The following is a 15,171-nucleotide window of genomic DNA, read 5'->3' on the forward strand; positions in this document are numbered from 1 at the left end:
GTCAGATCCCAGAGACTCAATAGCAAAATCGGGAGGTATGGGTCATAATATGCACCCTCGCTGCCTACATGAAAAATGCTTTCCTGTTAAAAATGTACTGACGGTATGCATTTGCGTCTTAAAAACAATATGGAAGTCCGTATTTGTTTTTTTATTGGTGTCCAGTTGTGTGAACCCGTGCTTAGCTGTCTGTTCTAATGAAGTGAATTCCTGTTTCATTGTACTCACGCTTGCAGGCCGACGAGCTGCTCAGGTTGTATAGGAAGGGGTAGAACTGCAGGCAGCGGATGAGCCGGAGGCTGCTCTCACACTCCGGGCAGCGCGTCCCCAGAGACAGGGCCTGTCGAAACACCGACACCGCACCACTCACATTCCCCTGGGCTAGGCACACATTCCCCAGGCTGAGCAGAGTCAGGGGCTAGGGAGAGACACAGAGACAGACTCATTACACAGGCACTAGTTCACTTGCTCAGGGAGCACTGTGGTCTAGTGGTTAGAGCTGAGGGACTGGGAGGCAGTGTGGGCTAGTGGTTAGAGCTGAGGGACTGGGAGAGAGGAAGTGTGGTCTCGTGGTTAGAGCTGAGGGACTAGAAGGGAGGCAGTGCGGTCTGCCTGTGTGTACCTCACTCCGGTTGATGGCCAGCGCTCTCTCCAGGACCTGGCTAGCCTCTTGGTACAGCCCGAAGTGCAGGAGCAGGTTGGCCGCATTGACCAATGGGATGTCAAGGTGCTCCTGAGGGGCGGAGTTGAGGGCTCTGCGCAGGCAGGAAAGGGCGGAGCTGGCATTGCCACTCGCTCGCCAGAAGAGAGCAGCCTCATTTAGGACAAGCCACAAGGGGGCGCCAGACTGAAAGTGAGACAGGGAGAGAGTTCAAGAGGTACCCAGACAAGAGAAGAGTCCAGGGCAGTATGTTCACAACTGTGAGAGAGTGCTGTGACTGGGTTCAAGAAAGTGTGAAAAACAAAACATTTATTCAACTCTAACTTCTCACTAACAAAAACTTGAATATGGAAAGATATAATAATACACGAGTTAAATACTCAATCATCATAGCATCTTTATTCATACAGGGATGGCAATAAGACTCCCATTGCACAGCAGTTTGATCCATTCCTGGTTTTACTAAGAGTTTAATAAAACATACCTGAGCTTGTCACATGTACGCTGGGGCTAATCAAGCTTGTATTAAAAAACCTGGAATGGGTTCAGTGGCCAAAAAAAAATGGGGAGGCAGAAAAAAAAGCAGGGGGCTGCAGCAGTAGAATCTAATTATTGTATTCTGGCTGACAACACTTTTCACATCTCAACATATACCCCAATTTGGCTGTTAAATGCATTTTCTCCACTAGCCAGCAGAGAAAATAAAACAGTAGCCCATCACAGTTTATTCTAATAAACTTAACTGTTAAAACACTGCCAGTGTATGTTTAAAAATGCGCTGTATACAACATTAGTATAGCATTTAGATTTCAAGACCATGTCACAGGGTGTCTTTTTTCAAATTTCCAGTAGAGGGGTGTGATGGCGCAAGGTCCCTCACAAATAGTAAACTTTATATATATATATTACGTTAAGCTGTGAGCCTCACCTGGTTCAAGCCCTGAGTAATGAGTCCCCCGATCTGCTCCTCACTGAGACTCAGCCTGTCCAGACGGGAGAGCAGGAGCTGGAGAGCATGGAGGAGGATATGCAAAAGAAAATGTCTGTGACAAGAGACACTGTTATGCACCGTCTGGCCACCAGAGGGTTGTTCAATAATATCAACATTAAAGTTGTACTGAAAACAATGCAAAACAACAATGTTGTGCAAATTATGAATCCCCTTCCATGCTAACTGTGTATATTTCAATTTTGGATACTTCAAGGCAAAAAAAAAAAAAAAAACTGAATATTTATATATTACTTTGCACCTCGATTAATGAACATTTAGCATTAAAGCAATAGTTTTAAAGTGTGTGTGTGTTTTTTTTTTTTTTTACAATGATCATGCTACACAAAACACATGCATTAACTTCAACCTGGTTTATTGGGATTGGGGGATCGAAAGCCCTAGAAAGAGGATCTACCAGCACAGATCTCTTTAAATAATAAGAGTTACTAACTGACCTGCCTGGCATGACGGTCTGGCAGCTCCCTCCCCTCCAGCCCCCACCCCAGAGAAGCAGGGCTGTCCCTCAGGGGGGGGCCTGGCACAGAGCTGCAGTCTGGGGGGGGCGGCATCACTTCGGGGAGCCGGCCCTGGAACACAAGAGCATAGACCCTGTGGAGCAGAGCCGGGACAGGGGTTAGGCACGGAGGGGGCATCGATGCACTGGAAACCTTAACCAGGATCCTTTCTCATTCACACAGAGTTAACTGAACCAAAAGTCCTTCTTCTGTTGTTTCAACTTGCTCTATTCAAGTAAAAAGCACTTTAATAGTAAAATAGCAAATGTAAAGTGTGTGAAGCTAACAAAATTGTTCAAAAAATCTTACAGTCAGGCATTCACTGTATAGGTTTCAGATGTGCAGTTTTGACTTGTTATTGTAAATGTGTATTTGCATTTTTAAAACATGGCCTCTGGTACTATACTAGGCTAAATAAATCTCTGTTTGTAGTCTTTCTACAGATTCTTGCACTTGGTCATTTCACCTGCAGAGTGAATTTGTCCCCACCCCTTCAGAGCGTTCTTTCCTGTGAGGAACCAACCAGCTGCTTCCCCCAACGACTGACATGTTTTGCAGCCAGTAAGACGCTCGACCCGAAAAAAATTACTGAGGTGAAGTGACCTAAGAAGTGCAAGTGTAATAACTAGGCAAGCAAACAGATATCTTTCTTTAAAATAGTACCAGTTCCAGTCTATTCTCATTAAAACAAACTCTAATTAAACACATTTCCAGATACTACACATTGTCGACATCGTCTCTGCCAAATTTAAGATGGTTATTGTAAATTACTTCTTACAATACAAATTCACTTAATATGAATTTCCTCTTTGTGCAAATTATTTTGGCATCAATGCCATTTTGAAATTCTTGACCAGCACAAAATCCATTCATTATCATTGCAGATAAAAGTGGAGTGGATAGTGCACCACTGTACAAGAAAAAGATGTTTCTGCAGATTTCAACGTTCCCGTGAACGCTTTCTTAACCATTCTGAAAAACCAGGATACAACAACACAGGCCTATGAACAGCACACTGTGGATGCAAGTCGTCAGCATGTCTGATTTGTTCAATACCCTGATGTTCAGGACGCCTCAAAATGTCTGTGATCAGGACGGGACATACAGCTTTCAAGTTGAAATGTATACTTTATGTTTACTTACAACCGTATTTTCAATAAAACGCACAGTACTTAAAAATGCATATTACTTTTCAATGTTCTGTAACTGAATTTTGATTTCAGTGTTACTGTAACTTCAATAAAAACTGACAGAATGCATCTGGCTATCATCCTGATAATGAGAATTACTGATAAGACATGTATTTTTGCCTGTCCCTTGACATTCGTATTTGTGGACTGTAAATCGGGTTTCAAAATGAAAATCCATGTTAGCGATACTGTGCTTTTTTAAAAAAAATCTGTACATTGTAGACCTTTATAGCGAGTGGGAGTGTAAAACACAGTAGATCTGTGAAAGGGTGTTGTTAGCTACAAACATTCCTTATTCTGTTGTTTCAACTTACTTTATTCAAATAAGAGGCACCCGCATAGAACTTAAATTGATGAAGTACACCAAACAATTAGCCTCCATGCTATTTCCATTTGAATTAATATGTTCTTGTTCAAGTTACTTGAACTCAAATCATCCAACTTGTATGTACTGAATGGGCAAGTTCTCCTGACTGTTTCTGAATTTCCAAACTCGTTTCTGAAGTAAACTCCACCTGTGCAGTGTAACTGTGTGCTGATGTATTCAGAGGATGCTATGGCACACTGATGGTATTTTTAATGCTTGGATTGTTCACCAGCCACGAATACAAATCTCACTGTGATAAAGTTGGAATGAACACCAGCAGACACAGGGGGTCCCCAGGACCAGTTTGGGAAGCATTGTATTAGTAAACATGACTAGGTGTTCTGTAACCCTTTAAAGTCTAATACTACTGCATTTGGGATTTATGGCCGATCCAAATCCAAACTACTGTCACTGGAAGAGTACATGGCACAACAGTTTAATACAGGAAGTTATTTTTACACAGGATGTATGCTATTTCTGGAAACCTTTCCAGTTGTACATGTCATGGTTGAGATCCCAAGCCATTCAGATGTGTAATTCTATCAGTAGATGCCCATGGGAGTATGTGCTGCTGGCACAAACAGGTGAAAGCACATTTTTATATCTAGACTTCAACAAGAGCGCTTCTTTGTGGCATTACGATTCATTTCACAACATTTGATATTAAATGCTGCTTTTTAAAGGGATTGTAGCTAACACAATACTTCCATAAACTTCTGTTGTGCTCTTCAAATGTTGGTCTCAAATGTCCAGCTTTGAAAGAAACACGTCACTGTAACATGCTATCTGGTCCTACACTTGGTAAAGAAACCTCTGTATGATATCAATGCTTTCAGTTAGTGTTGCACTTGTTTGGTCATTTTATCTGAAGGGTGAAATTGTCCCCACCCCTTCAATGGCTTTTTTCCTGTCGTTAACCAATCAGCTGCTTCTCCTACTGACTGACATGCTTTCAGCCAGTAACATGCTTTGACCCGGACAACACTGTTGAGGTGAAATGACCAAGGAAGTGCAATAAGTCACAAAAACTGAGGACTTTAACTTAAAAGTAATACAAAAAGTTAAATACCTGTTTTCTTGAACATGTGTTTCTTTCAAAACAATGTTACTAATGGTGCAAAACAGGCAAGCGATATACAGTTATTTTAGAACATAAGAACGTTTACAAACGAGAGGAGGCCATTCAGCCCATCTTGCTCGTTTGGTTGTTAGTAGCTTATTGATCCCAGAATCTCATCAAGCAGCTTCTTGAAGGATCCCAGGGTGTCAGCTTCAACAACATTACTGGGGAGTTGGTTCCAGACCCTCACAATTCTCAGTGTGAAAAAGTGCCTCCTATCTTCTGTTAAATAACATAGCACATGCCATGGGGCAGTAACAGGGTTCTTAACAGAGGATACAGCAAAGGGGCAGAACATTTCTTGTAAACACTGCAGGGGGTTCTGGGACACTGTAAACGCCCGGCTGGTGCACAATGACCAGCGCAGTGTGCCAGTGCGCCAGGGCAGCACGCTAATCTCTTACCCCAGTCCACGATTCTCTGGTGGGAGGAAGTAGGTAGGCAGCTCCTCCGGTGTGGGGATGGAGGGAAAGATTCGGGCACAGTCAGACCTCTTTGGCCACAGGATGTCCTGGCTGTCCTGCACAATGAAACAAAAAGAATAGGAAATAAATCAGAAAAAATAGATCAGGAAGAAATCCCAGAGAAGTCAGAACACAGGACTTGTTATTGACTAATATTAGAACACAAGCAAATTTTCTTTAGAGGAACTCTTCTAAATTTCTTGCTTTGAAATTAAACAAAAAAAACATCACAAACATCAGAAGATTCCCGAATGAGAGGAGTCCGTACAGCCTATCTAAGCTCGCCCAGTTCATAGTAGCTAATTGATCTCATCACTGAGTCAAGCCAGGTCTTAAAAGGGAGGGTCCCAGTGACTCAGCATCAGCAACATGACTAGGTAACCCATTCCATACCCTCACCCCTCTCGGTGTGAAGTAGTGTCTCTGATCCTCTTAGGAGAATCAACCCTTTCTTCTCCGCAGATCTCCATGCTACATTGCACTGTTATAAACACACACACATCAGAAAGTCCAGTTTTGTATGTAGTATGCTTTGTGACTCCATGTGTCACCATTCTTGAAATAGAATGGGATGAAACATGTATTTCCCCTCAGACCCCCTAAATATCAAATATCTTGGCTAATTTGTCTCCTCTTTAAGCAATATGTAATATGCAAAATGATTTAGTTCACAATTGCAGTAGTGCACCCAAACATTATCAATTTACTAACAACTTGGTGTAGGACAATTGTTTTTCATTTTACCCTAAAAACATGTTTCTGCAGTGGTGACTGCCAGGACAGCTATTGGAAAGACCCAAATGTGGAGGTACTGAAATATGTTTATGGTGCACCAGTCCAGTCACACGTGGCAGCAGTGCATCTAGCCAGGCAGTGCGGGTGGTTGAGTCACTTCAGGAGAGTCCAGCTCCAGCGCATAGAGATGTGCAATTGCTCAACCGCTTTGGCCATTCCATCACACACACAGTAGCAACTTCCACAGCTGAGCAGCAGTTCAGTTTGGAGGAACAAGGAATATTTCTCCCCAGCAATGTCCAGCCAGGGGTATTTGCAACGTGGTGTTGGGGGAACAATGATACTCTTGAGGACACCTTTTCTGTAGCAGGAGCAACCCACTGCACTAATTGCATCACCATCCAAAGACAGGTAGATAAGGGTGCTCCCATGTCTTCTACAGCTACATAAGCATGCTCCAAACAATGTCCTCTGTCCGATCACTCCAGAGAATTGCTGCCATATAACCCACCTGCTTTTAAGATCTCCTCATACCGATTCAAACAGTCAAAGATTGGATTTTGCATGGTTCCTACTTCGCTTGGGTATTGGTGACTCCCTATTCACCATAAACAAAGAAGAAAAGCAAACAATTCCAGCATGGACAGGGTTCAGTGCTGAACTGAAAAGACATGATCTTTTTGATCAGGCCATCTATGCAAAAGCACTACCTGTGATATGTAAGAACCCTATGGAATTGAAGTGCTTTGTGCCTTACAAGGGAGGTTTCATAGCTTGTACTCTGCTCACTGTGCTAGGAAAGCTTTTTCCCAAAGCTGGTCTCAGGGACATGCTACTGGAATCAGAAAACATTTGATCTGGTTCTATTAATGGAGCACCTGAAAGGTGTCACTATAACAGAGAGTCTGCATGCAGAAGATTACGATGGAAGCCCTGCTGAGACTTCAATGGGAACATTTGGAAACTGGCTAGTTGAACACAATTGTGGTGGCACCAAATCTGAACCATTGGCAGATGTCCGAAAGACCTGAGAGCAGCTTACAAAGCACACTGTGGGAGTCCTGCTTCAACAATTCAATGCTACACCAATCATTCCTGAAACTCAAAAAGATTTACAAAGGCCAATGGCACAATTCTGGAGCTATTACACAGAAATGGGGAATCTGCTGTTATCATTCATCAGGGCTACTCGAGAAGGCCACTTGGAAATGTACCTGGTCTGTGTGCATGATATGCTCCCCTGGATGCACTCCAATGCCAGGAACAATCATGCGAGTGTGATACCTATAACCATCTCAGGAATGGGTAATTTGCTGTGCAGAGATCTTCAATGCCATTTGCCCAGGTTCCAAATGACCAGGCCATTGAGTGGTCTATCAACTAAGACACAGAAAAGAAACTGTGGAGCTCATGTCCTGGATTTTGACAGCACACGAACGGGTAACCATCATTCAAAGCTATCAGCAAAAGGCAGGAAGGAACGAGTATGACAAGACAGCACAGAAAGAAGCAAGGCCACCAAGACTGAAGTATGACACTGATGATGATGTCTTGAAAGCACCTGATTAATTCAAGAAGTCTGCCAACCCCTTTGAGAGCTTGCATTAACTTTTTGGTGTTACATCTGGGATGAAGGCAGGCCCTCAAGTAACAACAGATTTACTACAAGCTCCCACCAAGGGCCAGAAAGTCTCATCACAGTTTGTGAAACAGACAGGTCACAAGCGAAACATGCTATGATCCACTCCCCAAGATAAAGCTGAAGTCACCAGACTCTCCAAAGTAGTGGAAGAATTTCTTTTCAAGCATTCAAAATTCTAAAAGTTATTGACAATGTCGACCCAGGAGACTTTTTCGACCTGAAAAAAGAAACAAGGACCAGGGGTCACAAATGGAGATTAGATAAAGGGGCATTCAGAACAGAAAATAGGAGGCACTTTTTTTACACAGAGAATTGTGAGGGTCTGGAACCAACTCCCCAGTAATGTTGTTGAAGCTGACACCTTGGGATCCTTCAAGAAGCTGCTTGATGAGATTCTGGGATCAATAAGCTACTAACAACCAAACGAGCAAGATGGGCCGAATAGCCTCCTCTCGTTTGTAAACTTTCTTATGTTCTTATATAGAATTCGGTAAAAACCAAAGCAGCTGGGCGAGGAGCCATTCACAAAGCTGATCTTAGCCTGTTTGCATGGAAGGTGGTCATAGCACAGACCCGTCAGATGTATCTGCAAAATGTCCCGAGACACTGACTCAGATCTCTCCCTTGGGCACTAGCAGCAACAGATGGTACCCCGTGCAGTACTGTCAACAGCAAGCTGGGAGAGTTCATCAAAAAAGGATGTAAAACCAGCTCACACAATTTCGGACCAGGCTGATGGCTTTGCTGCAATCTCTTGCTCGCCTCCCTGAGACTCTTGCAGACCTTGCATTGGTAGTTCTGGAAAAGGCTTTGCAATTCTCCAAGTGATCTTCTCACTGATGAATATCCAGAAACCTCATCGAATGCACAGAGCACAGTCGTCATGCTAGCAGGGGCAAACTAGTGATCAAAATCAGCAACAGCCACCAGACTTTCCAAAGCAGTGGAAGAAGTTCCTTTCCCATGATGCCTACATGTTCTTCTCTCAGGAGTGGTCGAAAGAACTACATGATACATGTTATCTACTATTTGGAAGACATTGCCATCGGTTTCATGCCAGCAATGGAAAGGTTATGCAACAGGATATCGAGGACTGAAGTCTACACAGCAGGAGGCAGACACTCACATTTTCCTCCATGTCAAACATCATCTGATGAGGGAAATGCAACTGTGGTGATCAAGACTTAGAACACAGATGTGCTACTCCTGGGTTGCTCTTTGCAAAAGGACATTTCTGCAAGGGTTTTGGTGCACATAGGAACAAAGACACACACTTAATTTGATTAGTCAACAATGCAGGATGTTGCCAGTTAATTGGGCAGCAGTTTGAAGCAAGCGAGGAGCTTGTCACATCTTGTGAGGCTTTTGTCTGCTCCATGTATAGGATGTGATATAAATGAGTGTCGTTACAAACTCACAATCTTCAAAGCAACCAGTTACCACCATGCAGAGCTGCTCTGAGGAAAGGGCATACTACCAGGCTGCCATATGGAGACGATCTCTAGAGCCAAACCACACACAGCAGAGCCTGCTGGATACGGGTGGACTGTGGTTGAAGGCAATATCACTGGGAGATCTTGCCTGCTCCAAACACCCTCGTGGAGCTCATCAGCTGTGGCTGCTTGGGGCAGGAGTCCGTTGCTTGTGAGTCATCAAAAAAATGGCTTGAACAGAACTCTGCAAATGTGGATTAAGCTGTGAGAACTGTACACAGAGTCAGTTAAAGAATCTGAGGATGACAGAGACTCTGACATGTAAAATGGTCATACATACTGTATTCCCAACATTGCAGTTCAATTATAATTTCCAATACAATTTATAGTCTAAGCAATTAGGGATTTTCCAAGAAGATGACATCTGTGCTGACATTTACAGTCTCAGACATTAAGGGGCAGAACCCAGCTGAACACCCGGGAGGAAGGATCGTCTACTCCACCTCCCAAAGTGTGCTTGGTAAGAGGGATGCCTACCTCATTAGGCAGCAGCCATTGCATTTTTGACAAATTGGATAGTTATGCTATAAATAATTAAATTTGTGTCAGACAATATGAAATAATTTATAGCGTACAAAAATGTTTAAAATCAGTATAAACATCACAACATGTATTTAAACATGTTAAATTGTTAAAATGATCCTCTGAAAGTTTAAATGTTGCAATTTGGTGAATTGTATTCATCACATAAAAGTAATTTCTAAACAAACACACATTTTTAGTTACATAAATGTGAGAGAGGGATAGGTTAAGAATATGCTGTTGCCAAGCCAAACGGACACTTACCCAGCTTGGCAACAGGCAGAAATTCAATTTAGAAATATTAAGGAACAAAAATGTCTGGTATTGGCCCATGGACTATCTGTCCTAAATCTATTTCCACACAGCTTTTTATTTCAGTTGAATTTCTTACAGATTCCAAAGATGTTTTTAAAAGTATAAATAAATAAATGAATAAATAAAGATGGTGGTGGTTTACCTTTTCACAGCTCTGTTTAGCATTATTAAATCTGTTTTCAACCTGTATGATTTTGTGTCTCTAAGAGACCACTGCTCATAATCGCAGCTCTTTTATCAAAACGGTAGAACAAGCCTGAATGAATCTAGAGGAAGACTGTGCGGTAGCCTCACCCTGGAGGAGGCCTCCTTGCCCCAGAAGGTCCCCAGCAAGGGGGCTGAAGACACAGAAGGGAAGAGCTCCTGGCCCTCGCTCTGGTTGAGGCTGAGCTCTGAGATGAGAGACGTGCTGCTGGCAGTGGAGCCATCCTCCCCGAACTGAGGAGAAACAAGAAAGAACAGTGGCTTACTCAGGGTTACAAACTCACAGCAGAGCTTCACTGAGGAGAAACGAGAAGGAACAGAGGCTTACTCAGAGTTACAAACTCACAGCAGTCTTGAACAAAAAGAAAACAACATCTATCACGTGAGTATATGACTGTGAATCTTTCACTTTGATACCAGCTCCAAGCTGCGGGAGGGCAGCCTAGAGAAAACACAAATATAAAGATCCATCCAATACGGCTTCTCCTTTAAAACATGGCAGTAATTGAGAGCCCCTCACCTGGATGAGCTCCACACTCTCGAAGACGTCCCCGCGGTGGTAGCGCACTGGCAGATCGTAGGGACAGTGCAGGGAGCCCTGCGGCTTCCCCAGGCGGCACAGCTGGTGATTTCCTGGAAAAATACAATGAAATACATGCCGATTAGAACTATGGTGTCACCAGCCTTGGAGCAGAATGACTGGGGTGGGACTTTATTAACCCTCTTGTCCCTGTAAGACCCTTATAATCATCTCCTTTTTGAAAAATATTTTAATGAATCAGTCCCACAAGTGCAGTGGTACCCCAAATATTATACATTTACTATCAATGCAGAATGACTGCATGGGATAGTTGGTCTTTATTTGACCTAAAAAAATGCATCTCCAATGGCAAAATGAAGAGCAGTCATTTTTGGGGTACCACTGTAAAACAGATTAAAGAGGAGGTGATTCAGGGATACCAAGATAATTAGTAAATAAAGGGTCTAGAGCGGCAATAAATGTCGGCCCCCCACCCACCCTTTTTTCAAATGCTTTGGTCAGCTACAACATTTTTTTGGTTTATTATTTTGTGTATTTTTCAACCTAAAAATAATCCAAGTAGGACCGTGGTATACATTTCCTGCCACAGTGTAAATACATGGCTATTGTGGGAAGGTTAACCACTATGACCTGCATGAATTGGATGCACATGCAGCCAGAACCCCCAGATTCTAATACCGATACATTGTGCCACAGAATGTCCAAACCAAGTTTCATCACAATAATAGAGTTCTCTAAATACTGGACATGTTAAGATGGAAGTGTGACATACAGACAAAGTCCCTAAATTCTGATCCTCTCAATGACACACAGACAAAGCCCCTAGATTCTGATCCACTCAATGATGTACAGACAATGCCCCTAGGTTCTGATCCTCTCAATGACGTACAGACAATGCCCCTAGATTCTGATCCTCTCAATGACGTACAGACCAAGCCCCTAGATTCTGATCCTCTCAATGACGTACAGACCAAGCCCCTAGATTCTGATCCTCTCAACGACGTACAGACCAAGCCCCTAGATTCTGATCCTCTCAACGACAAAGCACTCTCATAAGCCCCTAGATTCTGATCCACTCAATGATGTACAGACAATGCCCCTAGGTTCTGATCCTCTCAATGACGTACAGACAATGCCCCTAGATTCTGATCCTCTCAATGACGTACAGACCAAGCCCCTAGATTCTGATCCTCTCAATGACGTACAGACCAAGCCCCTAGATTCTGATCCTCTCAACGACAAAGCACTCTCATAAGCCCCTAGATTCTGATCCACTCAATGATGTACAGACAATGCCCCTAGATTCTGATCCTCTCAATGACATACAGACAAAGCCCCTAGATTCTGATCCTCTCAACGGCATACAGACAATGCCCCTAGATTCTGATCCTCTCAACGGCATACAGACAATGCCCCTAGATTCTGATCCTCTCAACGGCATACAGACAAAGCCCCTAGATTCTGATCCTCTCAACGGCATACAGACAAAGCCCCTAGATTCTGATCCTCTCAACGGCATACAGACAAAGCCCCTAGATTCTGATCCTCTCAACTGTCCTCATTATAGCTTAATGAATGTTCTCAGTTTTATCACAATCAGAAGCAGCATATGGAATTACATTCCCTAGTTCACAGCAACATGTACAATTATGGTGATTCACACAGATTTCTAACTAGGTTGGAGTCAATCACTCCCGAGACTGAGTGCTGCTGTCACTGACAAAGTGTCTTTAATCTCAATAAATGTGTTGCCCGTTAACATGGACCACCTCACTCTACAGGAAAAATGACCAAGTGCAATACTATCAGCAAGCTAGGACTACAAAGAGATTTATTTAACCTAATGTAATACCTGATACCTGAAATATACTGGGTGATTCATAATGTGCACAGAAGCCTCTTTATACCTGAACAACCCTCTGGTGGCCAAACAGTGCGTCACAGAGCTTCTCTGTCACTTTTCCTTTGCATATCATCCTTCATGTACCCTCCGGGTTTTGCTGATGCTCTGGCAATGCTGTGCAAATTATGAATATGTATATTTGCAACAAACAAAAAACTACACATTTGAGATAATAATGAATGGAGATGCATGGTGTGGAACTCTTATGCAGTGATGCTGTGAGCTCCAATCAGATTTGAGACTTATATAATGAATGGAGGTGCATGGTGTGGAACTCTTATGCAGTGATGCTGTGAGCTCCAATCAGATTTGAGATTTATATAATGACTGGAGGTGCATGGTGTGGAACTCTTATGCAGTGATGCTGTGAGCTCCAATCAGATTTGAGATTTATATAATGAATGGAGGTGCATGGTGTGGAACTCATTACCTAGCTGGGCCTCCTTGGCCATCTGAGTCTCGTGGATGATGTTGCGCAGGATCTGCTCCTCCTGGCCCAGCTTGTGCTTGTCCAGAGCCTCCTGCTGCCGCAGATACTGATCGTGCTGCTTCTGGTACTCCTTGAGCTCATTGAGAGTGCGCTGCAGCGACCTGAACACAGAGACAGAGAGGCACACAAACCTCACACAGTATCCTGCTTCTCTGAACAGCGTGGCAATTTGAGTACAACTGATACCATCAAATGCATTCCTCCTAAGCTTTATTTAAAACAATAATCAGAATACATTACAGGGTTATGATGACATCACTGCTGCTGTTTTGAGTGAAGCTCTCTCTTATACTGCAGGAGCAATCTGCTGTTTGAATGCAGCTACCTTTCCTATACTACGATAGAGTTCTGTAAACAGGTATTCACTATTTAAATAGTTAATGTTTTATTTAAGCTATGACAAAGTGATTGTAGCTGACAAAATTGTCTCAAATGTGCAGTTTTGAAAAAAACACGTGTTCTAGCAAACACGCATTTTCATTTTTAAAAAAATCAAATACAATTATGTATATTATATATTAGTGCTGGGAAAATATCCAAACTTTTTTTTTTTTTTTTTTACAGGCAAACAAAAAAATGTGTGTCAGAATTTATTTTATCTGAGATTTATATATATATATATATATATATATATATATATATATATATATATATATATATATATATATATATATATATATATATATATATTGTTGCGGAGGCTGGCAGCAGGATTTAGGGCTGCTACCCATCAGACGCGATGCGGCAAGCGAACCTGTGCAGCGATGAGACAAAACGAATAGGACTGAATCCTGTTTTTTGCGATTTGTTGCTCGTCAACTAGAGCATTGAGCAATCAGAGAACAGCTTCAATGCATGTGGTCCAGCAGGGTGAAGCGACATCCAAAATGACGGTGGAAAAAAATCATACTTACTGTGGATAAATACCCAGAACTTTACGACAAAGGTCATCGCAAAGACACAGAGATGAAAGATAATATATTCTGAAGGAACTGGACATTCCAGGTCTGTATGATTGATTGCCATATGTGTTGAAATACCATCAGAGAAGACACTCACAATTTCCACATCATGTTGATGAATAGTTTTGTCAATAGCAATTTTGAACAGTTGTACAGATCTGGCAGTTTTCAAACCTGTTGCATCGCCTCTGTCGCTTCTGGTATGTATGGTCATGTCGCTGCTAAAGTTTTTGTTGCCCAATTAAAAAACACCCAATTTAAAGTACTGTATTGCTCTCTTTGTTTTGTAGTTAATTCACGAGGGTAAAGTAAAGCCTTTCTTACTTCTGGGATATTTTTCAACTTTAATACAGTGCTACATATAATGGCTTTGATAACGTTTTGAAAACGAATATCCGAACGAATATCCAAATCTGAAAATCCCATGTTCGTCCCAGCACTAATATATTACACACACACACACACAAGTTGAGTACTACCAGAAAGCATATTTTACAATGAAAATACAGGTCTGCTAGAACATGAGTTTCCTTCAAAACTTAACATTTGAGACCTATGTAGCCAATGGAAGTTCAACATGGCTAAGATTTATGGATTAAGATGATTTTGTATGCTACAATATTAATGTACTGGAAACTACACATTGCCAAACACAATTAAAAAGTACCTGAACCCAGCAGCCCCTTCTCCAGAAGGGGACCCTTGGTCCTCAGCCCCCTCCCCCTCCCTCCCCCTCCTCCCCTTCCCCCCCCTCCCCCTCCCTCCCCCCCTCCCCTTCCCTTCCCCTTCCCCCCTCCCCTTCCCCTTCCCCCTCTCCCCTTCCCCTCTCCCCTTCCCCTTCCCCCCCTTCCTCCCCCTTCCCCCTTCCCCTTCCCCTTCCCCCCCCCTCCCCCCCCTTCCCCTTCCCCTTCCCCCTCCCCTCCCCTTCCCCCCTCCCCACTCCCCTTCCCCTTCCCCTTCCCTTCCCCCCCTCCCCTCCCCTTCCCCTTCCCCTTCCCTTCCCCTTCCCCCTCTCCCTTTCCCCATCCCCTTTTCCCTCCCCTTCCCCCCTTCCCT

The 15,171-nt window shown here is 43.1% G+C and overlaps 1 protein-coding gene across 1 annotated transcript in view; it reads right to left on the reverse strand.

Annotated features, from left to right (window-relative positions):
• Positions 1 to 15,171, reverse strand: part of LOC117435014 (tetratricopeptide repeat protein 17-like) — a gene marked incomplete in the record, with an annotated part of 44,199 nt that overhangs the window by 16,344 nt on the left and 12,684 nt on the right. The window contains 8 exon segments of the mRNA XM_059002942.1: positions 229 to 418; positions 623 to 847; positions 1,590 to 1,667; positions 2,108 to 2,261; positions 5,249 to 5,364; positions 10,310 to 10,453; positions 10,740 to 10,852; positions 13,094 to 13,254. Coding sequence (XP_058858925.1) covers positions 229 to 418; positions 623 to 847; positions 1,590 to 1,667; positions 2,108 to 2,261; positions 5,249 to 5,364; positions 10,310 to 10,453; positions 10,740 to 10,852; positions 13,094 to 13,254 — 1,181 coding nt within the window.

The sequence above is a fragment of the Acipenser ruthenus genome, chromosome 28 (genome assembly GCF_902713425.1).
Source record: "Acipenser ruthenus chromosome 28, fAciRut3.2 maternal haplotype, whole genome shotgun sequence".
NCBI classification, from domain to species: Eukaryota; Metazoa; Chordata; class Actinopteri; order Acipenseriformes; family Acipenseridae; genus Acipenser; species Acipenser ruthenus.